Genomic DNA, 25,419 nt, shown 5'->3' on the forward strand with positions numbered 1-25,419 from the left:
TCAAATTGCTTGTTTTTTTGATATTGAGTTGTATGAGTTCTTTATATATTTTGGGTATTAAACCCTTATTGGATATTTCATTTGCAACTATCTTTTCTCATTCAGTAGTTTGCCTTTTGCCGATGGTTTCCTTCATGCTCAAAATCTTAATATTTTATATCATAGGCCCACGGATGTGACCGTCACACTGAAAGATCCCCGCTATCCTGACCATGATCTTGGAATCATTTTGCTCTCAGTCGTCCTTACCCCTAAGGAAGGAGAACACAGGGATGTGGTAAGTTCCCCCTCAGCCTAGTTGTAGCTCACTTGTTTGAATGTCGTGAGCCTTCTCTGAACCCAGAGGTAATATTAAAGAGAAACAGCATAAGAAGATCTGGCCTGTTCTTTGTTTCTGTGAGTATCCTGGGTATCAGTAGTCTAGTTGTATTGTATTTTTTGAATTCAAATTTCCTATTTTATTCTCCAGATCAGAACCTCTTATAAATAAGGGATACGTTTGCATCTTTTATCATTATTTTATTTTCCAATTTCAGACTGTTATTTGTAGCAAATGGTGGTATTTATTCAGAGATTATATTTTTCCACATTGAGGTGTCCAGACCTTACTATTTTGATTATATTGTCAGATGTACCATAACAAAGAAAATGAGGTGAAATTACAATAGAGTTCCTGCTTTCTGGTATTTGTTTGATGAATGATTAATGAGTACTTTTCATCTTCTTGATGGGCTTCCTTATTGGTGTTACCCATTTTCCAGCCCTGGCTGGGTGTACTTCCTTGCACACCGTGCTGCTATGAGAAACTGACAAGGGATACAGAGGAGCTAATTACTCCAGCACTGTTGAAGTGACGTTAAAAAATATCAGGTTTGACCTGCATCGGTATGCTTGCCAGTGCACTTTCTGCCACAATTTACCAGAATTTATTTATTAGACTCAGGGTACTTTCACATACTGGTAGCTATTCTCACTAGTTCTGATTGCAACACATTTTAGGAGTAGACATAATTTTTTAGGCAAGTTTAAATACTCTATTTCAGCAATGTGTGTATTGCTGGTTTAAAATAATGCATGATTAAAGTTGGTATATGTTTTCTGCTGGAAAGGTATTACTGGCATTTTTCCCTAGATTATAAATAAAAATAGTGAATTACAATTTCAAATTTGGAAGTGTTTTAAACTCATTGAAAAATTCACCCTTTTCAAGGTATTTTTCTCTATCCTTTAAAAAAATTAAACAACGAGCACATATGTAATATTTGCAAAGAATGATTTAAGTATCTATATTTCATTCAGTGAGGAAAAAAATTTTCTTTTCAAACAAGTACTATCAAATAATACCTACTTGGAGAACGTAGCACTGTAAAAGAATGTCTGTGCACAGGCATAGGCCCATATGCGCAGATGGAAGGGTGTGTGAGGACATTTTTTCACAGAGAACATTTAGAAATAAAAGCCCATCATTTTAAAAGTCACCAATTCAGAATATATTATTTCACCCAGTGCAAGCCAAGGAGTATATGCTAGCTGGCTAATCCATACACAGGAATAAAGTATAAGTGTTCATTTATTCAAATAATCCTGGTATTCACGAGGAACCTACTATAAGCCAAATCCTGTGCCAGACCCTTTGGATACAGTAGAACTGAAATCCAGAGGAGAGCTCAGAAATCAAATAATCATGGAAGGAAATGTAAAATGACAACTGTTTTAAGTGCCATAAAAGAGAGGTGTGTGCTGCTGTAGAGCAAATATAGGAGAATTTGTTCTAGTCGGGAACAGGAATTCTCCAAGGAAGTCCAATGGGAGATGAGGTCTGAAGTGTGAATAGAAGTTGATAAAGGCAAAAACGCAGGAAGAGAGGAAATATTTCAAGCAGAGGAAATAGCACATGCAAAGGCCCTGTGGCTAGAGAAACCAAGCTTCACTCCAAGAATTGAAAAAGTACTGGAGCTTGGAGAAGGTGGAAGCAAACAGAGTGTGAAAGATCCTGGTGCATGATGACAGTGAAAGGGAGACTCCCAGACTGCATAGGGACTGTTGGCCGTGTTAAGGTTTGTGGTCTTTCCCCAAAGAGCAATGGGAAGCCTTTGAAAAGTCTGTAAATAGGAAGTGGCATCATTTTATTCGCCTTTTGTTGTGTAGCTGCATTGTAGAAAACAGATGAAAGTGTAAGAATGAATGCTTGGAGACCACCTAGGAGCTATTTTGAAAATCCTGGTGGATGATGGAGATTTGGATTAGAATTGTCAGAGGTAGAGATGGAAAGAAATGAAGTTTATCTATAGGAGGTAAAATCAACAAAACTTGGTGATAGAATATTTGGGGGGGGGGATCCTTTGTTATTTTAATGAAGGACAACACCATAAATGAAAATACCTAAGTGCCTGAGGTCTTAGGACGTGTCTCCAACCCATCCAAACTGCCAGTATTACTGGGGATTCAAATGATATGGCAGCTGTTTTAGTTTTTTGGGTGATTTGATGATGGAGGGTCTGCTGATTTTTTACATTAAAATCATATTTATTAAATACTCTAACATCAAACTGAGGGTTTGAGGGATTAAGTTAGTATCAAGAGACTTTACGACGAGGCTGCTGAGTTGTTCTAAATTACACACAAATATATGTCAGCACAGGCAAAGTAGTTCCTGACGTTCGTTTTTCTTCAACCATTCTCTCGCAAAAACCCTTCAGTCTCCACTGCTGTTCAAACTTATTTAGGCACACTGTCTTTCTATTTAGAAAAGATCATTTTAAAATATTATAGTGGTCATCAGTGATTTATCAAACTCAAATAGGAACGAAAACAGGTTACATGAAACAGTTACACATCAAAAATCTGGTATTATTAATCTTCTTTTCTTCCTTTTTCTTTCTCCTTATCGTATCTCTCCAGCCACATTCACCCTTAACACAAAGAGTTCTTCCTGAAATCTTCATGCCATTTTCTTGGTTCAGATTTCTTTGGCTACCCTAGCTTTTTGGAAAAAAATCTTTTACTGCTGAGCATTTTTCATTTGCTTGCCTTACTTCATGCCTCCCCCTTCACAGTCCCAAATAGCACTGGATTGATTCTGCTGCAGCAACTGAAAACCGGTGTCTTCTTCCTTCCCATGTTGGACTCTCACCTGGCTTCTCTCTTCTTCACCAGAGAAGCAAGTGGCTTATCAGGGGCCAGTGCCTCAGAAAAGGTACAGCAGTTCGCCTCTGGCTGGCGAGCTCTCTTGACTTCAGCCACAACTGAGAAGCAGTGAGAAGAGTGACCAGTGTGGCTATACTGGCTCCTCCTTGTGGACGTGATCAATAACCAGGAGCCTGGGGTTGGTTGTTGACAAGCAGCTGGGGCAGGGACAGGGGAGGAAGCATGAAAGGTCCCCTACAGGAAATTCTGTTGGGACCCCCAGTATCCTGGCTAATTGGATTCCTAGATTGGGATTGGGGCTTCTAAGCATATACTTTATATGATGAAAATTTCTAACAAAGACATAAATTTGTGCTTTTTCCCCTTTGTTTATTTCGGTCTATATAGCAGTTCTAGAGCTGTTCATTAATTAAGATCTCTAAAATTGGCAAGCGACACTAGTTAGGAGATTTTGACACTCTGACTAAGAGATGCCAGTTGTAGGCGTCTATTGAAAAAAAGCCACTTATTGAGCATCTGTAAGCATTGTACCAAGTTCTATAACTCCCTCTTTATTCTTCTAAGTGTTCAGTGACATGTGGTTATTTCTCTAATGAAATGGAAACTCCTGATGAAGGGCTTTAAGACTCTCCAATGAGTGACATATGTTCCCTCACTTGTAACCTTTAACCTTTATGCAGCCATACAGACTCCTACACAGCTGACCTCCTCTCAAGTCCAAGCTTTCTTCAGTGTGACCTTTCCTACCTAAAATATACCTGTACTGTACCTCACCTCACTTCTGTCCTATAGCCCATCACTCCTGGTTAAAAATAATAATTCATAAATATTTATATATATATAAATTATTGCTTCTGATTACCTTTCTTATGATGACTCCTCTCAAAACCTAGTCCAGCTTTCTGTACCTAGTGGTTATTCAGTAGGCTGTGGATGAATCTCTAAGAGGATTCTTAGAGAATGCTTGATGGGATGCTTCAAAGGTCCAGGGAAAGGTATTTTAAGTTTCCTTCTTAGTTCCATATTCAAATCCCTGAGGTTGTCACAAACAATATTGGAGATAATGATTTAATTTTCCTATTGAATTCTTAAAATTATTCTATTAATGATAATCTGATTAAAATCAGTCTATATTGCTCTTCTCAAGATTTCTAATGATGACGATGAATTAGAAGCACATCACTGTATTTTTTTCTTTTGGTAACATGTCTAGTATTGGCTAAGTATATTTCCCTGGAATACATTTGAAATTTCTTGGTTAAAAACAGTCAATTATCCAATGTATCTTCAAATTAAATTTTTATATGCCTGAAATATATAACATATTGCTGCAGTGAAAATGACATGCTGAACTTCCACAAATTATCCAAGAACAAATCTTGTTTAGAGAAATTCAGACTCATAATGCAGCCAACCAGAAGTCAGTTACTAAATGCTTCACAAGTCCACTTACTATTCGGAATGATGTATAGAGAAGGAATAGAGGATGATTTTACATTGACCTTCACACAGCAAAATTATGAGTTCTGTTCTCTTTGATTATTAGCTCAGAAATAACCTATTTTAAGCTTTTGGGACTTAAGACTTTAGTTCAGAAAAGCACATGTTTATTCTTATGCCTGTGTTTTGTAGACTTTGCTAAATATTTTTTAAGGATTAACATGGAGAATGGATGATATGAATTTCAAGAGCCATTGACAAATAAATCCTAACCATCAAGTAGGAAGTAGAACATTAATGTAAAGAAATGCTATCAAAAGTGGGAAGAAATGAGTAACTGGAAATACAGAGGGCTTAGCATCACAAAGTGCTAAGAGTTCTCAATCAGTTTTCTTGTGAGTGTTTAAGTCACTGTTAATACTGACAGTGTGTTCCATGAATCATGTGGTTGGGATGATTTCTCCTTGTGTGGATTGCCAGTTCTAGAACTCAGTAAAAATGAAGAACAAGTTGAAAACCCTACCAGCCTACTGTATCTACTAAAGCCCCTCAAACATGGAACATCTAATTATAGCTAATTAAGAAGTAAATATGAGTCATAGCAAAAGTATTTCATAGTTGCTTATATTAAAATATTCTCCATTGAGTCATGATTGAGTCTTTTTTAAAAGATTCCAGATGTGAACATATATATATATTTTTTGATTTTCAGTGTTGTATGTATGAGAAACCAAAATCTTCTTGGGGGGCATGTTGATGACTTGCATGACACAACTGTCATTGTTTTGAATGCATGCCCTGTTTGTTTGATCCTGCAAAAGTGTGTAGTGCATATATGTGTGTCCTATATATATGGTATTTTGGTCTGATAGTGTGTTTGAGTTCTTTCTGGCTCTTTTTCTAGCAGAGTTCAATCCACAGCTTTCTTCATTGGAGGATTTATGAAATAAAAGTGAGTTAATTTGTGTTACACACTCTCTTAGATAACCTAGACCTAACAAATTGCTTGGCTAAAGATAAAAAGTAAAAACTTTTAAGAAACATATGAATTAACCTCAATTGATCTTTAGTGAATTCAAAAAATGTATTTTTCTCTATGGTTTATTTTTGAAAAATTTCTGAATTATTCCGTAGGCTAACATTTGAAAAAATATCCACCTATAAACAGTTAATATATATGTTTTATAATATGTATCTACCATACTATTTAGCCATTCTGTGATTTTTTTTTTATATCTATAGTAGTCATGTAATTGCCTAAAAATAAATCATTGCAACAAAAGGGAAAAGCAAAAAATGGATTGAGATTGTGGAATCTTTTAAAAACATAATCAGTTCTGCAGCTCATAGGCCATAGTTTTATGCTACTTCTTCCATTTATTGGGCTTCAAAGAAAGTTGAGTTGCTAATAAAGAATTTGAAGGTACTATAATATTAGATAATGACACTTTCAAAAACAAATTCATATGTTTCTCAGCTGAAGTTAAGATCAAATAGCAAAAAATAAATCTTATTTTTCTATAATTTGCTTCATCTCCTATGTTTAACATTCCCCAATCTTTCTTCTCTAAGTGTCCCACAGTTAGTAAAGGTAACAATGTTAATAGTATGTCTGTTAAATTCACTTTTTAGAAAACTTTTATACTGATTCCAGTTTTACTGAATCTACTTTAACCCTAGAAACCCAGTTTCCTAGAAACTGAACCAGGAAAATAATGAATTGGTCCCTGTAACTGCCAAATCTTTCATACTGGTACGTAGGGAAATTACTGACCTTTTGTTTGTATCAGTGTCCCAATCTGAAAAATAATACCATGCATCTTGTTTGTAAGACTGATTTTGAAAGACAGGAAAATACCAACCCTGTAGTTTGCTTTACATATGGAAGGTTAATCGCGTGCAGTAGTTTTGAGTGGGGGGATGTGGCTTTGACCAGCAGTAGTGAATCTGTGTAATATTGAATAGTGTTGCCCTGAGAGTCAACTCTTCCTCATGTTCTTAGCCCCTTTTTCATAGTAGCATTTCTTACCAAATGGAACTTTGTAAGATTCTTTGATACTAGTTGATGATGATAAATGGCCATGAGTTAAGAGATTTTCCTTTTTGATTTACTTATGTTAATTGTTCTCACCTGATTTGACTCAGAACATTGTCCCTAGGAATTATCATTCTTTGTTCACTGAAACTCTGCCTTCTGAGAAAGTTGAAAATTTATTGCCTGACTCTTCACGGGGCAGTTTTTATTAACATGGCATACCACAAAAGTATTTCGTGTCCAATTGCCTTTTAGTGATGAGAAAGTGGTGGTGGTGGTGGTGATGACGACGACTAACTCATTTAACATCAACAACGAACATCTATTAAACGTCCATCTCCCTAACCCAATGGTGGGTTTTGCTTCAGAATAAATTGGACATTAGTACTTAGAAAAAATATAAAATAATACTTTGCAGTTCCTGACTCCATTTGAAAAAAATTGGGAACTGTTGTAACCTTAGGAAGTCTATTTCTCTTCCATATTTTGGTCAATATCTAACACAGGGTGTATATAGAGAAAATGTAACCTATAAAACCACTATCTGCAGAAAAGAGGAATGTATCCTTAACCTTGACAATTTTATGATATTTCTCCTTTCCCCTTCTAGAACCTCTACATAATTCCTTTGTCTTGGTTTAGGCCAAAGGTTGCCTACTAAATGACTTACTCTTATATTAAAATCTTTCCTTTTTTGTATTTTTGTAATTTATGAGTGGTTTCTGAAATGGTCTTGCTTTATAGTGAATTTTACTGAAGGAGATAGGGTTCTTAAAGGCACGAGTGTACTTCCTTGATATATAAATATGGCAAGCATTTCTATAAGCTGTGTTCTTTGTTCCAGATATTCCCTCATCTGCCTTAAAAGTAATGATAAAGCTAAGAGAGGGTAAAGAGGTTATCAGGAAGTTAATACCTCAGTGTTCATTGAGAATTTTTTTTAAACTGGAGAGGAAATTAAAAGCCATTGGATTTTTATGAGTTACTTTATGCAAGCGACCAGTGATCTTGGGCACTCATCACAAATCTCCATCAACCTTAATTAAAACTTGAAGTCATAAATATCTCTTACTATGACACGAAAAAACTAGTTTAAAGGATATATCATGGCTAAACATTTAGCAGGAAGATCCACTAATAGCCATCACGATATGCAGCACTTTTTCTCAGTCGAAAGCATTTGTCAACCATGATGTAATTAAAGATTAACTGGAAGCAGAGACAATTCTAAGATGCTGCCAATGCAACGGACTTTGAATGAGTTTGAAGAGAAAAGTTATTATACACGCTGTAAAGTCATGGCACATCATCAGCCTCCACCACCAAAAGTAGTGTGTTTTTTTCCTATCAATAAGATATTTCAAATTTTCCATTCTATTTAAAATATACCGTCCCATCTCTTTGTACAAAAGAATAAAGGAAATGAACTCTTACCAGAAAGACTGCTTGAATGTTAAAGGTGCTTCTTCTAGCTGCGTGTACGTGAAAAACAATTTTTGTCTTGTATAATTGTTGCTGGAAACCGTTTGCTGTTTAAATGTCAAGCTTCCTCCAGAAAACAATTGGCTGCCCTGTCCTGTACTTGAGTGATAAGATAATGAAAATGCTTTATTTCATTTACAGACAATGCTAATGAGGAAGAGTTGGAAAAGATCAAGTAAGGTAACACTTAGCATGTGATCTTTCAGCTTTTCTTGTTGAGAAGCACTATCAGCTGCTTTCCCAATCTCTCTCATACCTCGTTAAACTATACCTCAGGATTTCATCACTCTTCAATTGTTTTTTTTCCCCATAAACTTTAAGCAAACCATGTGATGCTTTTTAAGTAGATAGAAATCACACTGATCAATCACATCCAAATCATCCTCTTGCTAATCTCTGGTCACTTCTCAGCCTCATTCGCAACATCTGGTTTCTGTTCTCTGTACCACAGGGTCTAGAAAATGCCTTTGCTCCAGATCAGGTATAAAATAATGGCATTAGGGTAGCGACAACTCCAGAGAGAAGGAAGATCCCTGTAATTTACTGTTTTTGTTCACTGAAAACTGAGTCTAAGATTTTCTAAACTCAAAAATCCCTTTATTGCTACATCTTTGGAGTGTATCATGAGAACAATTTTCCATCATTTTCTCTTCTCACTTCAAGAAATAAATAGCTCTTTGGAGTGAGAGGAGTTTATGGATCCTATAACTTACCAAACTCTGGCTCTTCTTATAACTTGTAAAATATATAAGATATAAACTAAGCTTCTAATTTGTTCAGTGGTGATACCACTCTTGGACACAAATAAATATCAAGATGAAACTGACTTTTGTATGACTACTCCTTGGAATAAATCAAAGGGATTTTATTTGTGAAAATCTTTTTTGCTCAAATTTCTATTTTTAAAAGTTGGTATTCCTTTTGAATAGTGATTCATTTTCTTAGACCCTGGAACATGACAATCTTTTTTCTTCCATTCTGATTGAATCATGCTATTACTTAAATTTTTCTTTGATTTTGTCACTTTCATTATTGTGAATTAAGAAAATACTTATCAAAATGATTTTTTAGTTATGGTAATGTCTTAATTGCTTTAACAAGTATTTCTTACTGTAAAAACTTTCTTCCCAGTTGTTATAGAATTAATGACCAAAAGATAATTTGGATCATAGAAAGGTCAGGTCCACCTTAAAACTCACCTTTATCATTTTAATAAAATTAAAAACATTTATTAAGGAAAATTGCTTAATATTTCTGGCTTACCGTTCACTATGTTTTCTACAGGCCAAATTAAAATTTCAACAATCTTAAAGAAATGTTTGCACTGTTCATATTTGTATTACACTTTTTTCTTTGTAATTATACTTCAGAATTAGTGTTATCTTGACAGTATATATGTTTAAAAATTCAGGTAATTTGGCGTTCTTCATTCTGTGTCTATCTTATACTATATCTATGTAAAAACATTGTAATCCATTAATATGTAGCAATATCTCTCTTCCAGTTGTAGTTAACATGTAATGCTAGAACAGGATATTATATAGTTTTTAGTATTACTTAGTGGGAATAATCCATTTTATTGTGAGGTAAAAGAACAAACATAAAGATTCTTCTTTAAATAGTTCATTTAATTTATATTTAAATTTAATTTTAAGGATCAATTCAGTCAACGTAAATCCATGTCTTTTCCTTTGATCTACAATAAATAAATAAATAAACATCCACTCTTTACTATTTTTATGTCTAAACTTCTTAGAGTTTTTAATTACTAATAATCCAATTGTACATTCAAGCTGGTGAATTTTCTAGCTGGCCGTTGATGACAGAATTCCCTGTGTCTAACTGCACTCATTGGGAGATTAATTTTAGTGTACATGGTAATATGGCTTTTGGGTTTTTAGCCTAAGGGATTTTCAGTTTTATAAAGTTTAATGGGGATATTGAATGCTGTGTAGAAAAAAATCATTTGTTTTTTTTTTTTCCATTGAGAACATACTGAATACCTGATAATTCATTCAGTTTGTCAATGTCCCCTAAAACATATGCCGTATTCATCCATATTAGTGTTACAAGAGCAGAGTGTTAAATTCAAAATCCAGGGAAAGTTTGAAATTTCAATTACCACCTAGTCCGCCATCCTTCACATACAATGAGACTGCTCCCCCAATTCTTTCCTCCAGGGATTGAAGGAGGGAGGACAATGTTCAAGTAAATTGTGCTTCCTGAGAAACTAAGGGATAAATGACTGTACGTGTAGTTGCGTGTGTTACTGTGTTGTGGAAATGCATCCCTTTTCTAATGATTTCAGCCTTCCCCTTAAAGATTCTTGTGTGAGTAAAGATTTTTCCTCTATTATTTTTGGAAAGAGAATATAATTTATTTGCATGACACTTAAATCCATGTATTTTACATTTGATAGAACTATGCTCAAAGTCAAAGGTGAAGTTTTCATATAAATAGGTCATTTTCTTCTTTGGAATCTTGGTTTCTGGGAATGAGGTCTACTTTTTTATAGCAGGGCTTCGGTATGCTGCCTGTATTTGAGCACCCATGGTGAAGGTGAGATCTGCGAATTATACACTTTGTGGCAAAGACGTCAATAGAGTCAGATAGTGTTGTTAGATATTCTCTCCAGTATGGAGTTTTTCTTTGCTTGTTTTTTGCAGAAATGATATAACCATGGAGCGGGGAAGTGCTTTATTGACATTGTTAGCTTTTTAATATGCACATCTCCCCTGTGTACAATTTCATCAGCTCATGGAATTTTCCAGTACTTAAATATCTGCTTTTCATTTTCATTGTCTTGCCGATAGCAGATTTTTTCTGCTATGGAAATCTAATCTGTGGCAATCACATAATGTGGGGTTGTATTTACTAATGAAAACAAGAGAGGTGAAGAGCTGACTTGAGGAGTAATTGCTGTTCAGGACAGACTTAGATATTATTTGGAGTAAATGTGTTACCACCTAATAATGAGTAGGAAAAAAATACACCTAAACTTACCCCTGAAAAGGAAGAATGTATAAAGTACATGCTATATTTAAATGGTGTGTTAGCCAGTAAATAATTACGGATTCCGTAGTGTTTCCTCTTTTGGGGATAGTAGCATCCTTTAAAACATTCATTCTGGTTTTCCACAAGCACACTTTCCATTGTGCACATTTCTAATTCTGCCCACACTCAGCTGTTGTAGAAAAATGTTATTTTAAGAAGGAAGGGATCGATGTCTCCATAAACTTGGGCAACTGGATAATTATCCTGGTCAAAGTATTATACTTCGGTGACAAAATGCATTTTGGCAGAGAAATGATGATGCTTTGAGTTATTGTAATATTTTATTCTTTAGAAGAAGCTTATCATTGATAATTTGTTATAAGGCTAAATTATTCAACAAGAAAGTTTCATGAGCTTGGAAGAGAAGGTGTATATGAATTTTGTGAATAAATTCTGTGGGGGTCCAACAAAAAATGGAAAATAAATAATGAAATAATTGCCTCTATAGATGGCAAGCAGAAATGATTTTATACTACATTGTGTGTGTTTTAACATAGAAGAATGAGTTTATCAGTGGGTATGATAATAAACTTATGTGCTTTCAATAAATCACTTTAATTCTATGAGAAGTAACCATTGTGATAATATAAAGACATACACATTGCAATTTCTATTCTCAACAATAACAGTTGAAAATTGTTTTAAAGGGAGTTCATCCTTTGAATAATATAATATGACTATGTGATGACATCTCATTAGCATATCTTCTGTTACTTGATGGCTTATTTTTTTAGTAATATATCTTTTTTATAAAGATTTTATTTTAATCACTTAGCATAATTTTAATGAACTATAAAACACTTTATTCACTGGTTGAATGAGACAATTTATAATAAGACTTTTGGCAAGGATATTGTTAATTTAAACTAGAGAACACTCTCAACACTGTAAGTCTGCAGGGCATAGTTAAACCTGACACCTTGGATGACACATTAAAAATGCATCAGTGAAAACCTCTAAGTGCTTTAATTTAAGAAACGGTAGAGAAACAGATTAACACATTTTTAAGTGTCTCACACAGTCAGACATAGTGGGGAAAAAAGTCATTATTTAACAATTATCATGTCCTTTCTACAAAGACCTCATATCCTGATAATACGTAGATGATGATCCTTAAAAAATTGCAAAAACTGAAAATCTTATTGGTCATTGACTTTCTCAACTGTGAATGACCAAAATGGCTTTTCTTTGATGTCTCATTTCAAATGATTCTGCCTATGTATTTGAAAAAATTAGTTGCTTACATGTTTTTGAAGGAAATATAAAATTCTTTTAAAAATACTTACTATTAATTTTGTCCCCCCAAATTTCTGTTATTTGGAAATGCTATAAAGTCAACCTCATAATTAGGGCTTATAAGAGTCCACAATGCTGCAATAAACAAAGGGCTAATAGCATGAGCATTTGCATTCTAAAGGACTGTATTTTTACCTCAATTAATTACACTCCTAAAATTTGTAGTAAGTTGATTTAAAATAGAGATAGCTTAATGTCAGTAAATATTTGATTATCCCCTCAAAATACATGGCGCCATAATTAAATTTTATATTGAGATGATTTTTTTCTTGCTGTTTTGACAGGGTTTTCCCATAGGTATAAGATATCATACATTTTTATGTATTGTAATTCATAACTACAGGGATTTCTGTAACAATGGCATTACATTTATTTGACCACTCATGTTGAATTTTTAAAATGTTGTGGGTCCTTTGGGGAGAGAATCTGGATGAGTTGGCACAAAGTGAAAGGACAAAATGTAATCTCAGGCAGAAGATGGATTCCATAATGCCTGCGTGCTAGCTCTAAGATGTTTAATTTGGGGTCATAGACTGGCCTTCACATTGCTAATGTGTGCTACCAAGTCAGCTGATGGTTTCCCAAGACCCTTTCTGGGCTGATCAAAGGGAAGGGAACTAATATAACTTGACTCCAGGATGATGGAGCTCAGGGTTCGTTCACAGATTACATGGCTTTTTAATTCAAAGGTATATATATATATATATATACACATACATATAATGTATATCAGATATATTTAACACATATATGTATATGTTAGATATACACATATATATACACATATGTATGTATATATATATGTTAAATTGAGTGTGACCGGGAGGAGGTTTATTGGTTTTAAAGCCCCCTAAATGTTTACAATGAAATTAAATCATCATTTTGTAAGGACTGGTTGACAAGCCCTGGTTGACAGCAATATATACACACATATGCATGTATTTATATATACATATCTACAAACATACACACACATATGAAACACTTAAGGTAAAATTTCTAAAAAAAATAAAAGACAAAGCAAGGCCAGGCTTCAGCCGGGTGGGTCCTCTGGGGAGCTGACCTTGTCTCTCTCCCTTCAACAATATTTGAAAGGACAGTGGGAGTTGCAGGGGGATTATATTTATGTTTAATGAGTATAAATGATATGAACATCTATTTGAGGAACCAGAAAATTGTGTTTCGGTGTGCAGTTCTACTTACTTCACATCCCTGTTTTCAATGACACATCGATAGGCTTAGTCAACTTGATGGAGGCATCCGAGAGCCACAGCTTTGGTAACCGGATTGCAGTCTGACCAGGAAAGTCTATGAAAATTGTTTACTTATGAATTTATTCATTTTTTACCTCTTAAATGCCCAAAGAGGTATTCATAAAAGGAAATTATACACCTATAAAAACATGCTGTGTAATAATACTGCTACCTGGCTTGACTTTGACATTGGAATCTCAGGCTTCACAATTTCCAATCTATTGTGAATGTCTTGAGTGTCATAGAATTGCTGAATTAAAATAACACGCAATGGGTTTAAAGGCCTGTACGTATTAAGGCTAACAAAAGATACCACTTTCAGTAAAAGTTCAGTGGCTATCCTTGTTTGTCTGATGGCAAAGACATTGAAGATTTCTGTGATTTATTTTACATAGAAGGGTGAAAAATAGCATCATATTCATTTGTTATGGGAAAAAAATGAACTGTCCTTTAGTTTTATTTCTCTGAGAAAAAGAATACGTGTTCTAGATTTTTTAATTTAAAATCTCATTAACTCTTAGATTGACAGAAGGATTTTTGATCTTTGAGGAGAAATTTTCTTAGTCTGTTGGTTTTTTCGAGGTAAAAAATAGATTTAAAAACAATATTACCAAAAAAAAAAACAAAACAATATTACCAATGGATCTTGCTACTTAATAAATTCAAAACCTCAGCAGAAATAGTTCAACAATTCATCATTCAGAATAACTTCAGTTATTTTCCTTCATCAACTTGATACCTCTGGCTTTCATTCTGTTTCCATTTGTTGTTACTTTATAATTTTAGCACTTTTAAAATGGCACTTTCCCTCACTTGCCAACCTCTTGTCTTTATGGAGACTGAAGTGTAACTAAATATCTATAATTATAATTTAGGACAAGTCTTCCCTGGGATTCTTGAAGAGTTTATTCTGCTTTTCTTGCCCTCCATATTAAAATCACCACTTTTGTTTAGAACTCATTATCGTAATTCCAGGTGTTTCATTATTATTGTTTTCTGTTATTGTTATTATTAGAAACTCTAGGGAAAAGAAGGCCTTGGCTAGTTTGCTGTGAATTTTATATTTATCAGAGCTATAAATGGCAAAAGGGTCCACAGGAAAATTAACTTGTTTCATTTGAAATAAAGACCTAAATTTACATGACAATGTGGGTTGTAAAATGAAATATAAATTTTAGTTAATAATGACAGAAGTAGTTAAACATGGCATGAAAAGCACAGCCTGGGGACTTCAGTGGATCCAAATGTGACTGGTATTTTTGTTTCTCAAATTTTAACAGAGAAATGTAAGTTCTAAATCTTGATAATTAAAATCTCCCCTCCCCGCCGCCAATTCATCAATCTCATTTTGCTCTTTGCATACTAATCACATAATTAGATCATTGCCCTCGGTGTTCATCTGAGGAAGAATGGAGAGTATGGAGTTGGTGCAATTTCAGTATTAGATCACCTTAGACCACCTAAACTTTAAATGAAGTAACAATATTTTTAAATGCTAAATGGTTGTCTTAGTTGTTGTAACTGTCAAGTCTAGAGCCAAGACTTTCACATTGATTTAACACATTTTGTAATCGAGAAACATTGAGAAAAAACTCAATGTTAGCTAAATAATTTGTGTTATTGGCTCTGGGGAAATTATTTGTGTAAGGAACTTCGAGAAATAATTTCTCCCATATGATACTTTAAAATTTATCCACATTTTGCTAAGCATGCTGCTTAATTAAAAGAGAACTGGGACTCAAGGTAAGAAGAGAATTGGCAGTAGAATAGGAAAAGCTGCATCTTTTCCAAAAGCTAGAATAAGGTTTCTTTGAGTTAAACAGTAGCATAGCATCAAAAGAATTGCAATCATTCCATCTAAGGTTTGTGCCCTCACGTCCAAATGTAAGTGTATTTTTTTAGAATTTTCTTTTCAGAAACTGATACAACAGTGTGCGAAGTGTGGCAGATGAGAACCATACCTGTAAGGGTAAATGAATTATAACTCTGTAGTGATGGTAAAATCGTGTCTTAAACTCAAGACTTTTTCCCGATGACCCTGACATTAGTATGCTACCTGACCGAACTGTATACAAGTAACTTAGGAAAATGTAATTAGTTTCATTAAGAAATAGATTTCATGTAAAAAGCACAGGTAGATTGCATAGATGGTCTCTGATATAATTCTGGCTAAACTTAAATTACTCAAATTGCTGCATACCCTAAAGTACTTTAGTTCGTTATTATTTTCTGATATGATTTTTGGAAGGATCACTTTGAAAGAAATATATATCCTTAAGCAAATGAAATTCCATGTGACTAACAGTCAATCAAATATTTATTGAGCACCTACGACACGTAATTAAGTATCATGCGAGGTGCTGGACCACTACCATCTTAGTTGCTAACACAAAATCATGGAATAATCAAATAAATTACAAAACGGCTTCCTCTACATCACAGTGTCAAAGGCTGATGCTTTCTCATAACTGTCATCAGTTTCCCATAATATTACCATAACTGACACCCAGAAACAGGATGCAAAACATGAAAGTTTAAAAGATGCATGTAATTTAGATGTTCTCTTTAAAAGTGAGTAACTGTGCTTTTGATTTCCTAAAGGCAAATTGGTTTCACTTTATAAAAGTCTGAGGATTAAGTAATAAAATGTCCAATATGAATCCATTGCTTTGTTTCCAACTAAATAGCCACCTTTTCTTAGTATTCGTTTATTTTTAACATTATTTTGGGGGAGCTTCGGTTAACTAAGGAATTTATATCTTATATATTAAATGTTATATCATAAAACTAGGAAGTTTTTAGTAAGGAATTAAGCCAAATTTGACTAGATATATGTTTATAAATAAGATTTCTGTTATCATTCTTTAAAAATGCTCTGAAGGTCTGTGGTATTAAATTTTTTTGTTAAAAGGAATGGATATTATCTGGTTTATTTCAGAATTTTAAAATATGTTTAAGCAGTTCTACTTTTTAAAATAAAATGTTAGACTAAGATATATTAATCAACAGCTAATAAAGAGGTAAGTATATTCTTTTAAAATTACAGAAATAATCCTCTCTAAACTTTACTACCATTGTATCAGATATGAATAAGACAAACTTTAATTGAAATAAAAAAACCTTATTCAGAAAAAGAAAAAAACTTACAGTTTATAAACATCCAAAATGTCTTTAGCATATATAATTTTAGGGTTTTCACTTGTCTTAATTTTGCTGAGCCAATCAAGTATTCTCAAAACACCTCAAAATTTAGCTAAATATTTGTTTATTTTTAGGAACTCTCAGAAAACGAAGTGGTTGGATCTTATTTCTCTGTGAAGTCTTTCTTTTGGAGGGTAATGTCTAAATCCTTTATATTAATGTTCCTGACTTTTGGTTCTGAATAGTTATTTTGAGAGTTAAATGTGAATTAAGAAATTCCCTTTTTAAAATAGGTTCTCAGAGAGATGTATTCATTTGTCTTCTTTATTAACTCTTATTCTAAGTCACTTAGGTGACTCACTCTTCATTTGTAAAAATTAAGAACTTCATATATTTAACATATTGCTTTGAAATCAGTTCCTTGTGGGCCCAAATTTATCCCAGATTCTTAACAATTAGAGGCGCACAGATCTTTCAGGAATATGATGGCACTGTCTAGAGGGTCCATAAAGGTTCTTTTTCCCTTCTTGTAAAATCTGTTCCATCTATCTGGGAAAAATTTACTTCTATTACGGTGATCTTATACTATACACGTACTAGATAGTGTTTTTTCTTTGGAAAAAAAAATCCTATGAATTAGAAAACAGCAACTCTGCTTTTGCTTTGAATAAAAAAAAAGAAAAGAAAATTCCACAGAGAACTTGTTTTCAGTGCCATTGCAATTTAATGTTATTTACGCTTTCATGACTTAAACATAATGAGTTCTGTCATCCTTTTCCTCTGCTTTAATTCTGCATTGTGCAAGGCGTGATTTATGCCTTTTTGCTAATGATTTATGCATTTTTACTAATGCACTCACTGCTTTGCCTTCAAAAGTTTCCCTCTTTCTTTGAATATTCACACTTGGCACGTGATTACCTAGCAATAGATACTGCAGTGAAAATGCTACACTCATAGAACTTTGCCATTTTCTTTTTTTTTTTTTTTTTTGCGGTACGCGGGCCTCTCACTGCTGTGGCCTCTCCCGTTGCGGAGCACAGGCTCCAGACACGCAGGCTCAGCGGCCATGGCTCACGGGCCCAGCCGCTCCGCGGCATGTGGGATCCTCCCAGACCGGGACGCGAACCCGTGTCCCCTGCATCGGCAGGCGGACTCTCAACCACTGCGCCACCAGGGAAGCCCTGCCATTTTCTTTTCTTGGCTCTTAAACTGCTCATGACTGAAAACTACATTTCTCCTTTTAGAATTTTAAGATTTGTTGCAGTGTCTCATAAGCAGACTGGCAGGTACTAGATTAAGTCATGCATCGACTTGACCAGTGAGCAAGTAAACCCACATCTCTTTATCTTCTGCCTCCTCCACACACATTTTTTTTTTTTGCAGTCTTGTATTTGTGTGAGCTCATTTTAATTATTATAGCCTCTTCATTTCCTTTCAGTCTACTGATGGCTGCCTTCACTGATGTTATTCTGTATCGTTGGTAAAATAATATTTCCTCTTATATGTTCATGCGTTATCCATGAACACACAGAGTGACTGCTTTCGAATTGTCCCATTACTTTAAATGGAAAATGGCTTTTGGGAAAGTTGTTTTCTCTGTTTTCTTAAGACCCACGATTACTGTGAATTCATATGCCAACCAAGCAGAATTCAGTGGTGTTCTGTGTTGTGTTTGTTCTGCATGCGGCAAATATGCAGCATGATCATTTTGAAGACTTGCCACCAGGACCAACTCCATAAACACTACTTTTCAAGGGTTTTCTTTTCAAACGATTTTTTTCAGCATCTTCTTTTCACTTTCTACTTCCAAATTAGTCTTCCACTTATCAGTACTTCCCATTTGGTTGTATCCATCCTTAAATATTCTTTATTAACCTTTCTCAATCTCTTAAACTGTCTTATTTTATTTATTTTTGTTTGTTTGTTTTTTTGTTTGTTTGGTTTTTTTGCGGTACGCGGGCCTCTCACTGCTGTGGCCTCTCCCGTTGCGGAGTACAGGCTCCGGACGTGCAGGCTCAGCGGCCACGGCTCACGGGCCTAGCCGCTCCGTGGCATGTGGGATCTTCCCAGACTGGGGCACGAGCCCGTGTCCCCTGCATCGGCAGGCAGACTCTCAACCACTGCGCCACCAGGGAAGCCCAACTGTCTTATTTTAGAATATCAAATATGCACATTTAAAAGATAGCTTTTTTTTGTATCTGAAGTACAGTGGTCTATTGTCTTTCTTCTGAGCAAATATTGAGTGACAAACAAATGGAGTCATAAAAGCAGAACCTTTCAGGGTCATTTATTTTACCAATGAGGAAACTAAGGCCCAGAGAAGTGATGCCATTGCCCTGGAGTACCTAAATGGTATGATCAGGGCCAATATTTCTCTTTCTGAATGTCATAGAAATAAATGTTTTGGTGAAGACTTAAAGCACTCGAGTTCCTTTTGGGGTTGATGAATAGAGATGCAATATATAAGTAGAGCTGCCCCTTAGTTAGTCTTCATTGACAGCCTTTCAAATTCTTATTGCGTTATGTGACCCTCTCCTCCGCAGCTCCTTAAGCCACCAATGAGTAGATATGTTTCAGGGCTGTGATGTTGCTGTATTTTAGGTTCCATTTTACAAAATCAGCAAATCAGTGACCAAGTCTGCTTTAGACCAGTGTGATCTTTCATATTCACAGTCAAAGGTCACTCTGGTAACCAGCCTCATTGACCTTTGCCCCAGCAATATTTGTATTCTGATGAACTTTTAGAGGAGATGTATATGAAAAGAGGTTTCCCATAACATTTTCAGATATGCAGAAAACCTAACAGCTCAGATAAAATCTTACATGAAGAGACTATGTGTGCTTCGTGAATTAAACAGAATGTGATTTGAAAGAAAAATTTAACAGCTTATTTTTAAGGATTAATACATGTGTCCAGGAGACAGTACCTGAGTTACACCGAGTGAAACTAAACCTGTTGAGAACTTGCTCAACGAATGTCAGTGCTACTTGCTGTATCTTAATTGTATTGAGAGCAGAATAATGGAAAGAAAAGTGATAAAGGGATATTCTAATTTTTCCAAAAGCATGTCATTTATAATTTATCAAAACATGGTATCTTAGGACACAAAACATTAAGCAGTGGTTATGGCAATTATCGTGTTTCTCATGAGAGTAATAAAAATATGTGAAGCCAGTTGGATGACTCTAAGTCAGAATTTCATTAAAGACTTTTAACTTCCCATTAAAGGATGGTAATTCAGTGCAGTTCTTTCAAATATTTAGTATATTTAAGTTCCTTCTCAGTTATCTCCATTGACTAGACATTTAGATTCTGATGACTGAGAGCTAATTGAGCAATCCATCTTATGAGAGCATTGTAGTGAATTAAAGAGAGATTTTAATATTGTTTAAATGGAGAAGGCTGGGCTATGCCAAGATACCTCATACAAAAAAGTGGAGAATGGATCGTAATATGAAATGGGTGAAAAGGAGTGCATAGAATAGAGAACAATCCAGAGTTATGTGAGAGCACTACCTTGTGGTAGGATCAGACAGAAGTATGGTTAAAGGAAGACCCTGCAGACCAAGGAGAAGAGATATTGCCTTTGTAAAACAAGAATGTGATCCTTTGCGGAAGTGTTTACATTCTGAACAACTCAACTGTATATGACATACACCCAAGAAAAGTTCAGGTATTATTTCTATCAATAGGTGTGAAAGTAAGACCCTCAGGAAAAAAAAAAATTAACTTTTAATTTAAAGTCTTGAAAAATGTCTCTGTAAGTCAAACACAGGACTCATTATTTCTTTACCATACCATTGGCAGAAACCTATAGATTACTTCAGCAAACCAACAGGGTTACAAGTTATATGGTGCTTTTCTATTAGTATATATTTTGAGCAAATATAGTGAAAGCTTAAGATCATTTGTTTGGCCAGTTAAGTTTAGAGAGGGTAGTTAGAACATCTGAAGTAAACATAAATACCTTCCTGACAATGTAAATTGTATCAAGAAGCAGTAGAAATAGGAGAGAAGGTTTAAAGATAAAAACCTGGAGAATTTCTCTAAGTATTATAGTGCCAGTGAATCATCTTCTAAGAAAAAAAGGGATCGAAGCCTTATTATTAGACGAGACACTTCAAACTAGGCTGGACAAAGCACTGGGAGGGATTTCTGTAAAGGCAATTCTGCTTTGAGCGGATGGATGGACTGTAGAACAAATCTACTTGTTGGACTTATCATCCGGGTGCAATTCACTGGAATAAACTCAGCAGGAAAAGGGAAAGATAGAACATGCCTGTGCCTGGGATTGAGCTAATAATAATTGCTCCACGCTCCAAGCTTTGCAGCACAAAACAGTCATTCCAGGCTGTCATTATCTCTTCTTTGTAGTGTCTGTGGATCATTTGATTAAATAAAAGCATGTGCACCTCTGTGCTGAAGATAGAGGAAAGGGCTGCCTCCACACACAGCCATTGTAAAGACACAAGCAATGTCTTTCACGCGTTTCATAGTGTCTAGGTCTCATTTAGAAGGATTAGGTTGTACACAGGTTTAAAAAAAAAAAAAAGATAACAAAAGCCAAGGATTATTTGCACACAACAGGGAGAAGATTGGTATGACTGAAAGTTCCTTTAGCCACTGTTAAGTCTAAACAGACTTTTTTTGGTTTTGTTCTCTGTTTTAATCAGGATCTAGAATAATAGGAATTTATCATTAGTGATCCAGTTTTTAAGGAATGCAATGAGTAAACTTTATTAACGAGAACTGGAACATAGAAGTGTTCTTAATTTGTATGAAAGATTCTACAACTTCACCACCTTTTTAATGAGACTACAGTTATAGAGTACAGTTAACTCTCATATGTTTTGCTTAACAATATATGCTAGAGTTACTACCACTCGAAAACTTTTTCTTCCTTTAAGCCCTTGATTAGCTTTTCTTAGTAACCTATACCCAGGGATATATTTCATCTAAACATAAGTCAGAGTATTTCAACAAATCCTGTACAAATTAAATGCATTTTGGGGGTTGAACTTCATAGGCTCTGTCCACAAATTGAGATGTAGTGGGGAAAATCGTCAGTTAGTTATCAGCAATTCCAGATTCAAATCTCAGACTTGCCAATCTCTAGCCATTTGGCGTTAAGTAGGGTATTTATCTTCTCTGTGCCTCAGTTTCTGTACCTTAAAAACACTTGTCATGAGAAACACTGGATTATGAAAACTCCAGCACATAATACCTGCTCAATACATGTTTACTTCCTTGTTCGATCTAACCCATCTTTCAGACTGGCCGAATTCAGTCCTCCTTGTTGATATCAGTAAAGCTGATGATTCCCATCATAATTCTGTTGTTTGGAAACTTTGTCTAGCTGCTCTACAAGTCATTTAATACAGACTTTTAGCTCCACCATGATAATTTCCTTCCACTGTTTCCTGTTCATCTGTATCTTTTTTATCCGTCTCTTGCTGCTCTTGGTCTTAATAATGAAGGGAACTTAGGCTTATTTTTTTAGTAGCAAAGGCAACAAAGATAAGTATCGTGTGGGGCAAAATTTCTCTGTTACTTTAGAAATATCTCTTTAAAAGTTACAAAAGATTCACATGTGGGATGCAGTTAGCATGATTATCGTTATTGCCTGTCCAGGCAACATTTATTCTTCTGGAGCCTTACCACTTTTTTGACATTGGAAACAGTCTCCAGAAATTTTGGAGCAACAGACTTGAGAAAGTGATTCTTTCCATGATTTCTCTTGCTCTGTTTCTTTTCTCTGCTACACCTACTAATAAAACCCTGAAACCACTCAAGCTGGATCCATCACCATACAATCTCTGTACTTTATTTTCTTGACCACTGCAGCATTATGTTACTAAAGAAGGAGCTGGAAACTATCGTGGCATTGGCATTTGTCTTCACTGTGTTAGGAGACATTTTCTGACAGTGACTTGAGAAGCAAATACATATTTTTTTCAAATAATATTTTTTAAAGAGTGATGCTAAACTGATGGACATGAGGTGTTGATAGTTGCCCAAAGATTTCCCATACGGCTCTGATCATTCATTCCCATCCAGACATGCGGCAGGACTGCTTTTCCTGTCCTGGGCTTCTGCAGAGCAGAGCTTCAGAATGCTCATTACCAAAATGCACAAGTAAGTTCAACCAGTTTGTTTATGTCTTCTGAGCTTACGTGAGCTGTGAACTCTCATGGCTGACACTTTCCTGAAAACCATTCCATATCCTAACATCTTTTATGTATATGAAAAGGGATTGAAGTCTTGAATTCGTTTGCAAGGGATAATGTGCATAAACTAATATTCTGTTTAAAATGCCAGCTCACTAATTCTAAAATCTTACTAAAGATACATGTCTGTGACTAATTACCTGAGACTTTGAAATTTGTATTATTACCTGATATCTTGATATTCTTTATTAAATCTGAACTTGGACGAATATTCCTTATGAGAGTGGATCTTGAACTTCAGTGTGCATGAGAACCACGTGGGCACATGTTGGAGAAACACGTGCAGCTCTGCCCACAAGAACTGAATCATATCCTGGAGGATCAGGCCTGGCGATTTCAACAAATTGCCCGTTAAGACTGGGGAATTACTGCTTTAAAAGTTCAAAGAGTACTTTTTCCTTTTTGGAGTTGGCTCTTTGCTTCGAAGCTGGGTTGCTTTTCCTTTTTATTCTTCCCTCCTTTTTTCTTTCCCTCCTATTTCAACAAGGACATAGTTGAAAACATTACCTTAGATGACTAAGTACCAGCTGTAATATGTTAATATGTTAATTTTATTGAGGGATTTCTTGGATGTATTTAACACTCCTTGCCCTTTAGGTGCTCAATAAGTAATTTTTGGTTGACCGATTATCAATTATTCAGTTAATTATTTAGATACATCCTATTAGAAAAATCATTAACAAAGGAAATAATAAATTAAACCACATAATTTTTCAACGGCCTCCTACTTCTCTCTTTAAATGTTCCAAATATCCAGACCAATGTGCTTTTCTCATCAGTAAATTAGGAAGCAGAACTAAAGAGGGACTTTAATTAGCATATATAGTACCCATGCCAGAGAGTGGATGATGTCTACGATTATAGTAATTAATACTAGTTATTAGAACATAGGAGAAGACCAGTGTGCATGTACCTTAGAACTTTCAAAACAGGGGCAGGGGGTGGTGGTCTCACACTTGAGTGTGCATCAGACCCCCCCTCCCGGGAGGGCTGGTTAAACCAGAGCAGTGGGCCCTGCATCCAGAGCTGATGATTCCGTTGGTCTGGGATGGGGCTAAAGAATCTGAATTTCTAACAAGTTCCTGAGTGACACTGATGCCACTGCTCTGTGGACCATACTTGGAGAACTTTGCTGTACAGAGGAAGGAAACTTTAACCAGAACAGCAAGTTACTCAGAAGCTATGTTGGGGAGCATTAACGCTAGTGCTTTTCAAAGTTTGTTTGTTCTAGTTGTGGAATTCTACTTGTTCCCCAATGAGTTCCCCAAAACTTTGATTTAAAAACTAAGTTTAGTATTAGCTATCTTAAGTGGATTAAATCTTCTCTGTTTGTGGAATATACTTTTTTTCCATTCAGACCCCCACCACCCCCCCCTGACCACCCCCCTCACACAGAGCAGTGCTCTTAGTACATGGGGGCCTGGTGTACTGTCTGGAACCGTAGATGAGAAAACTGAGACCCAGAGAGGGGGCAATGTGCCCAAGTCACATAGTCAGAAATTGCTAGAAAGATGCAACTAGACATTTATGCTAAGCCCTTGTCTTTTCTCCTGTTGATAGCTTAAGTTTTTGTTTTGTTTTGTTTTGTTTTTTTCGGTACGCGGGCCTCTCACTGCTGTGGCCTCTCCCGTTGCGGAGCACAGGCTCCGGACGCGCAGGCTCAGCGGCCATGGCTCACGGGCCCAGCCGCTCCGCGGCATGTGGGATCTTCCCGGACCGGGGCACGAACCCGTGTCCCCTGCATCTCAACCACTGCGCCACGAGGGAAGCCCAATAGCCTAAGTTTTATATCTTCGCCCTTTACCTTATAATTTTATTTCAAGTTCCTATTCTTCACACTCAAACTAAATATTTATCCGTTTCATGACTATGTAGCTGGTCAAATCACAGCTGAATTAAGAAGTCTCTTTTTAGAAGAGTACCATTTTAACAAAAATAAATTTTTAAAAAATCACTTTAAAAAATATTTGGTTAGTATGTTTTTAGAACCCAACCTTTGTTTTCCTTTTAGCCTTTTATACAGGTCACCTTAAATTCCACAATCACTAGCCCTGTTTTTGTTAAGAAATATTCTCCCCTCCTCCACCCTCCACCCCTTAGCTTCCCAAGTCGTTTTGGGAATGTTCTTCCAGGTTATAGAAAAGCATTTGGTCACAACTAGTGGCACTAGGTAAAGCCTCCATTAGGTTCATTCTGTTTCTGTGAAAGCATGAAGGATCCCATGGAAAGCACTCCTTCTCATCTTAAAAGTAAAATTCTTGTTCTCCTGTGAAAAATGGGAGGAGGAGAGAGCAAGTAAGGGTTTCAGACATGGTACCATTCAAGAACCTAACTCAGCATCGC

General features: G+C 35.4%; 1 protein-coding gene across 6 annotated transcripts in view; it reads left to right on the plus strand.

The window, feature by feature from the left end:
* Window positions 1-25,419, plus strand: part of MCTP1 (multiple C2 and transmembrane domain containing 1) — a gene marked incomplete at its 5' end in the record, with an annotated part of 535,475 nt that overhangs the window by 288,606 nt on the left and 221,450 nt on the right. For 2 of the 6 annotated variants that reach the window (XM_082836435.1, XM_082836436.1), the window contains 4 exons: window positions 166-277; window positions 8,246-8,284; window positions 16,983-17,042; window positions 22,907-22,984. In XM_082836435.1, the coding sequence (XP_082692561.1) occupies window positions 166-277; window positions 8,246-8,284; window positions 16,983-17,042; window positions 22,907-22,984 (289 nt within the window). The remainder of the gene's footprint in view (window positions 1-165; window positions 278-8,245; window positions 8,285-16,982; window positions 17,043-22,906; window positions 22,985-25,419) is intronic. The other 4 variants (XM_082836438.1, XM_082836440.1, XM_082836439.1 and 1 more) reach the window with 3 other exon arrangements.

This window comes from Leucopleurus acutus (genome assembly GCF_964270905.1).
Source record: "Leucopleurus acutus genome assembly, chromosome: 3".
NCBI lineage: Eukaryota > Metazoa > Chordata > Mammalia > Artiodactyla > Delphinidae > Leucopleurus > Leucopleurus acutus.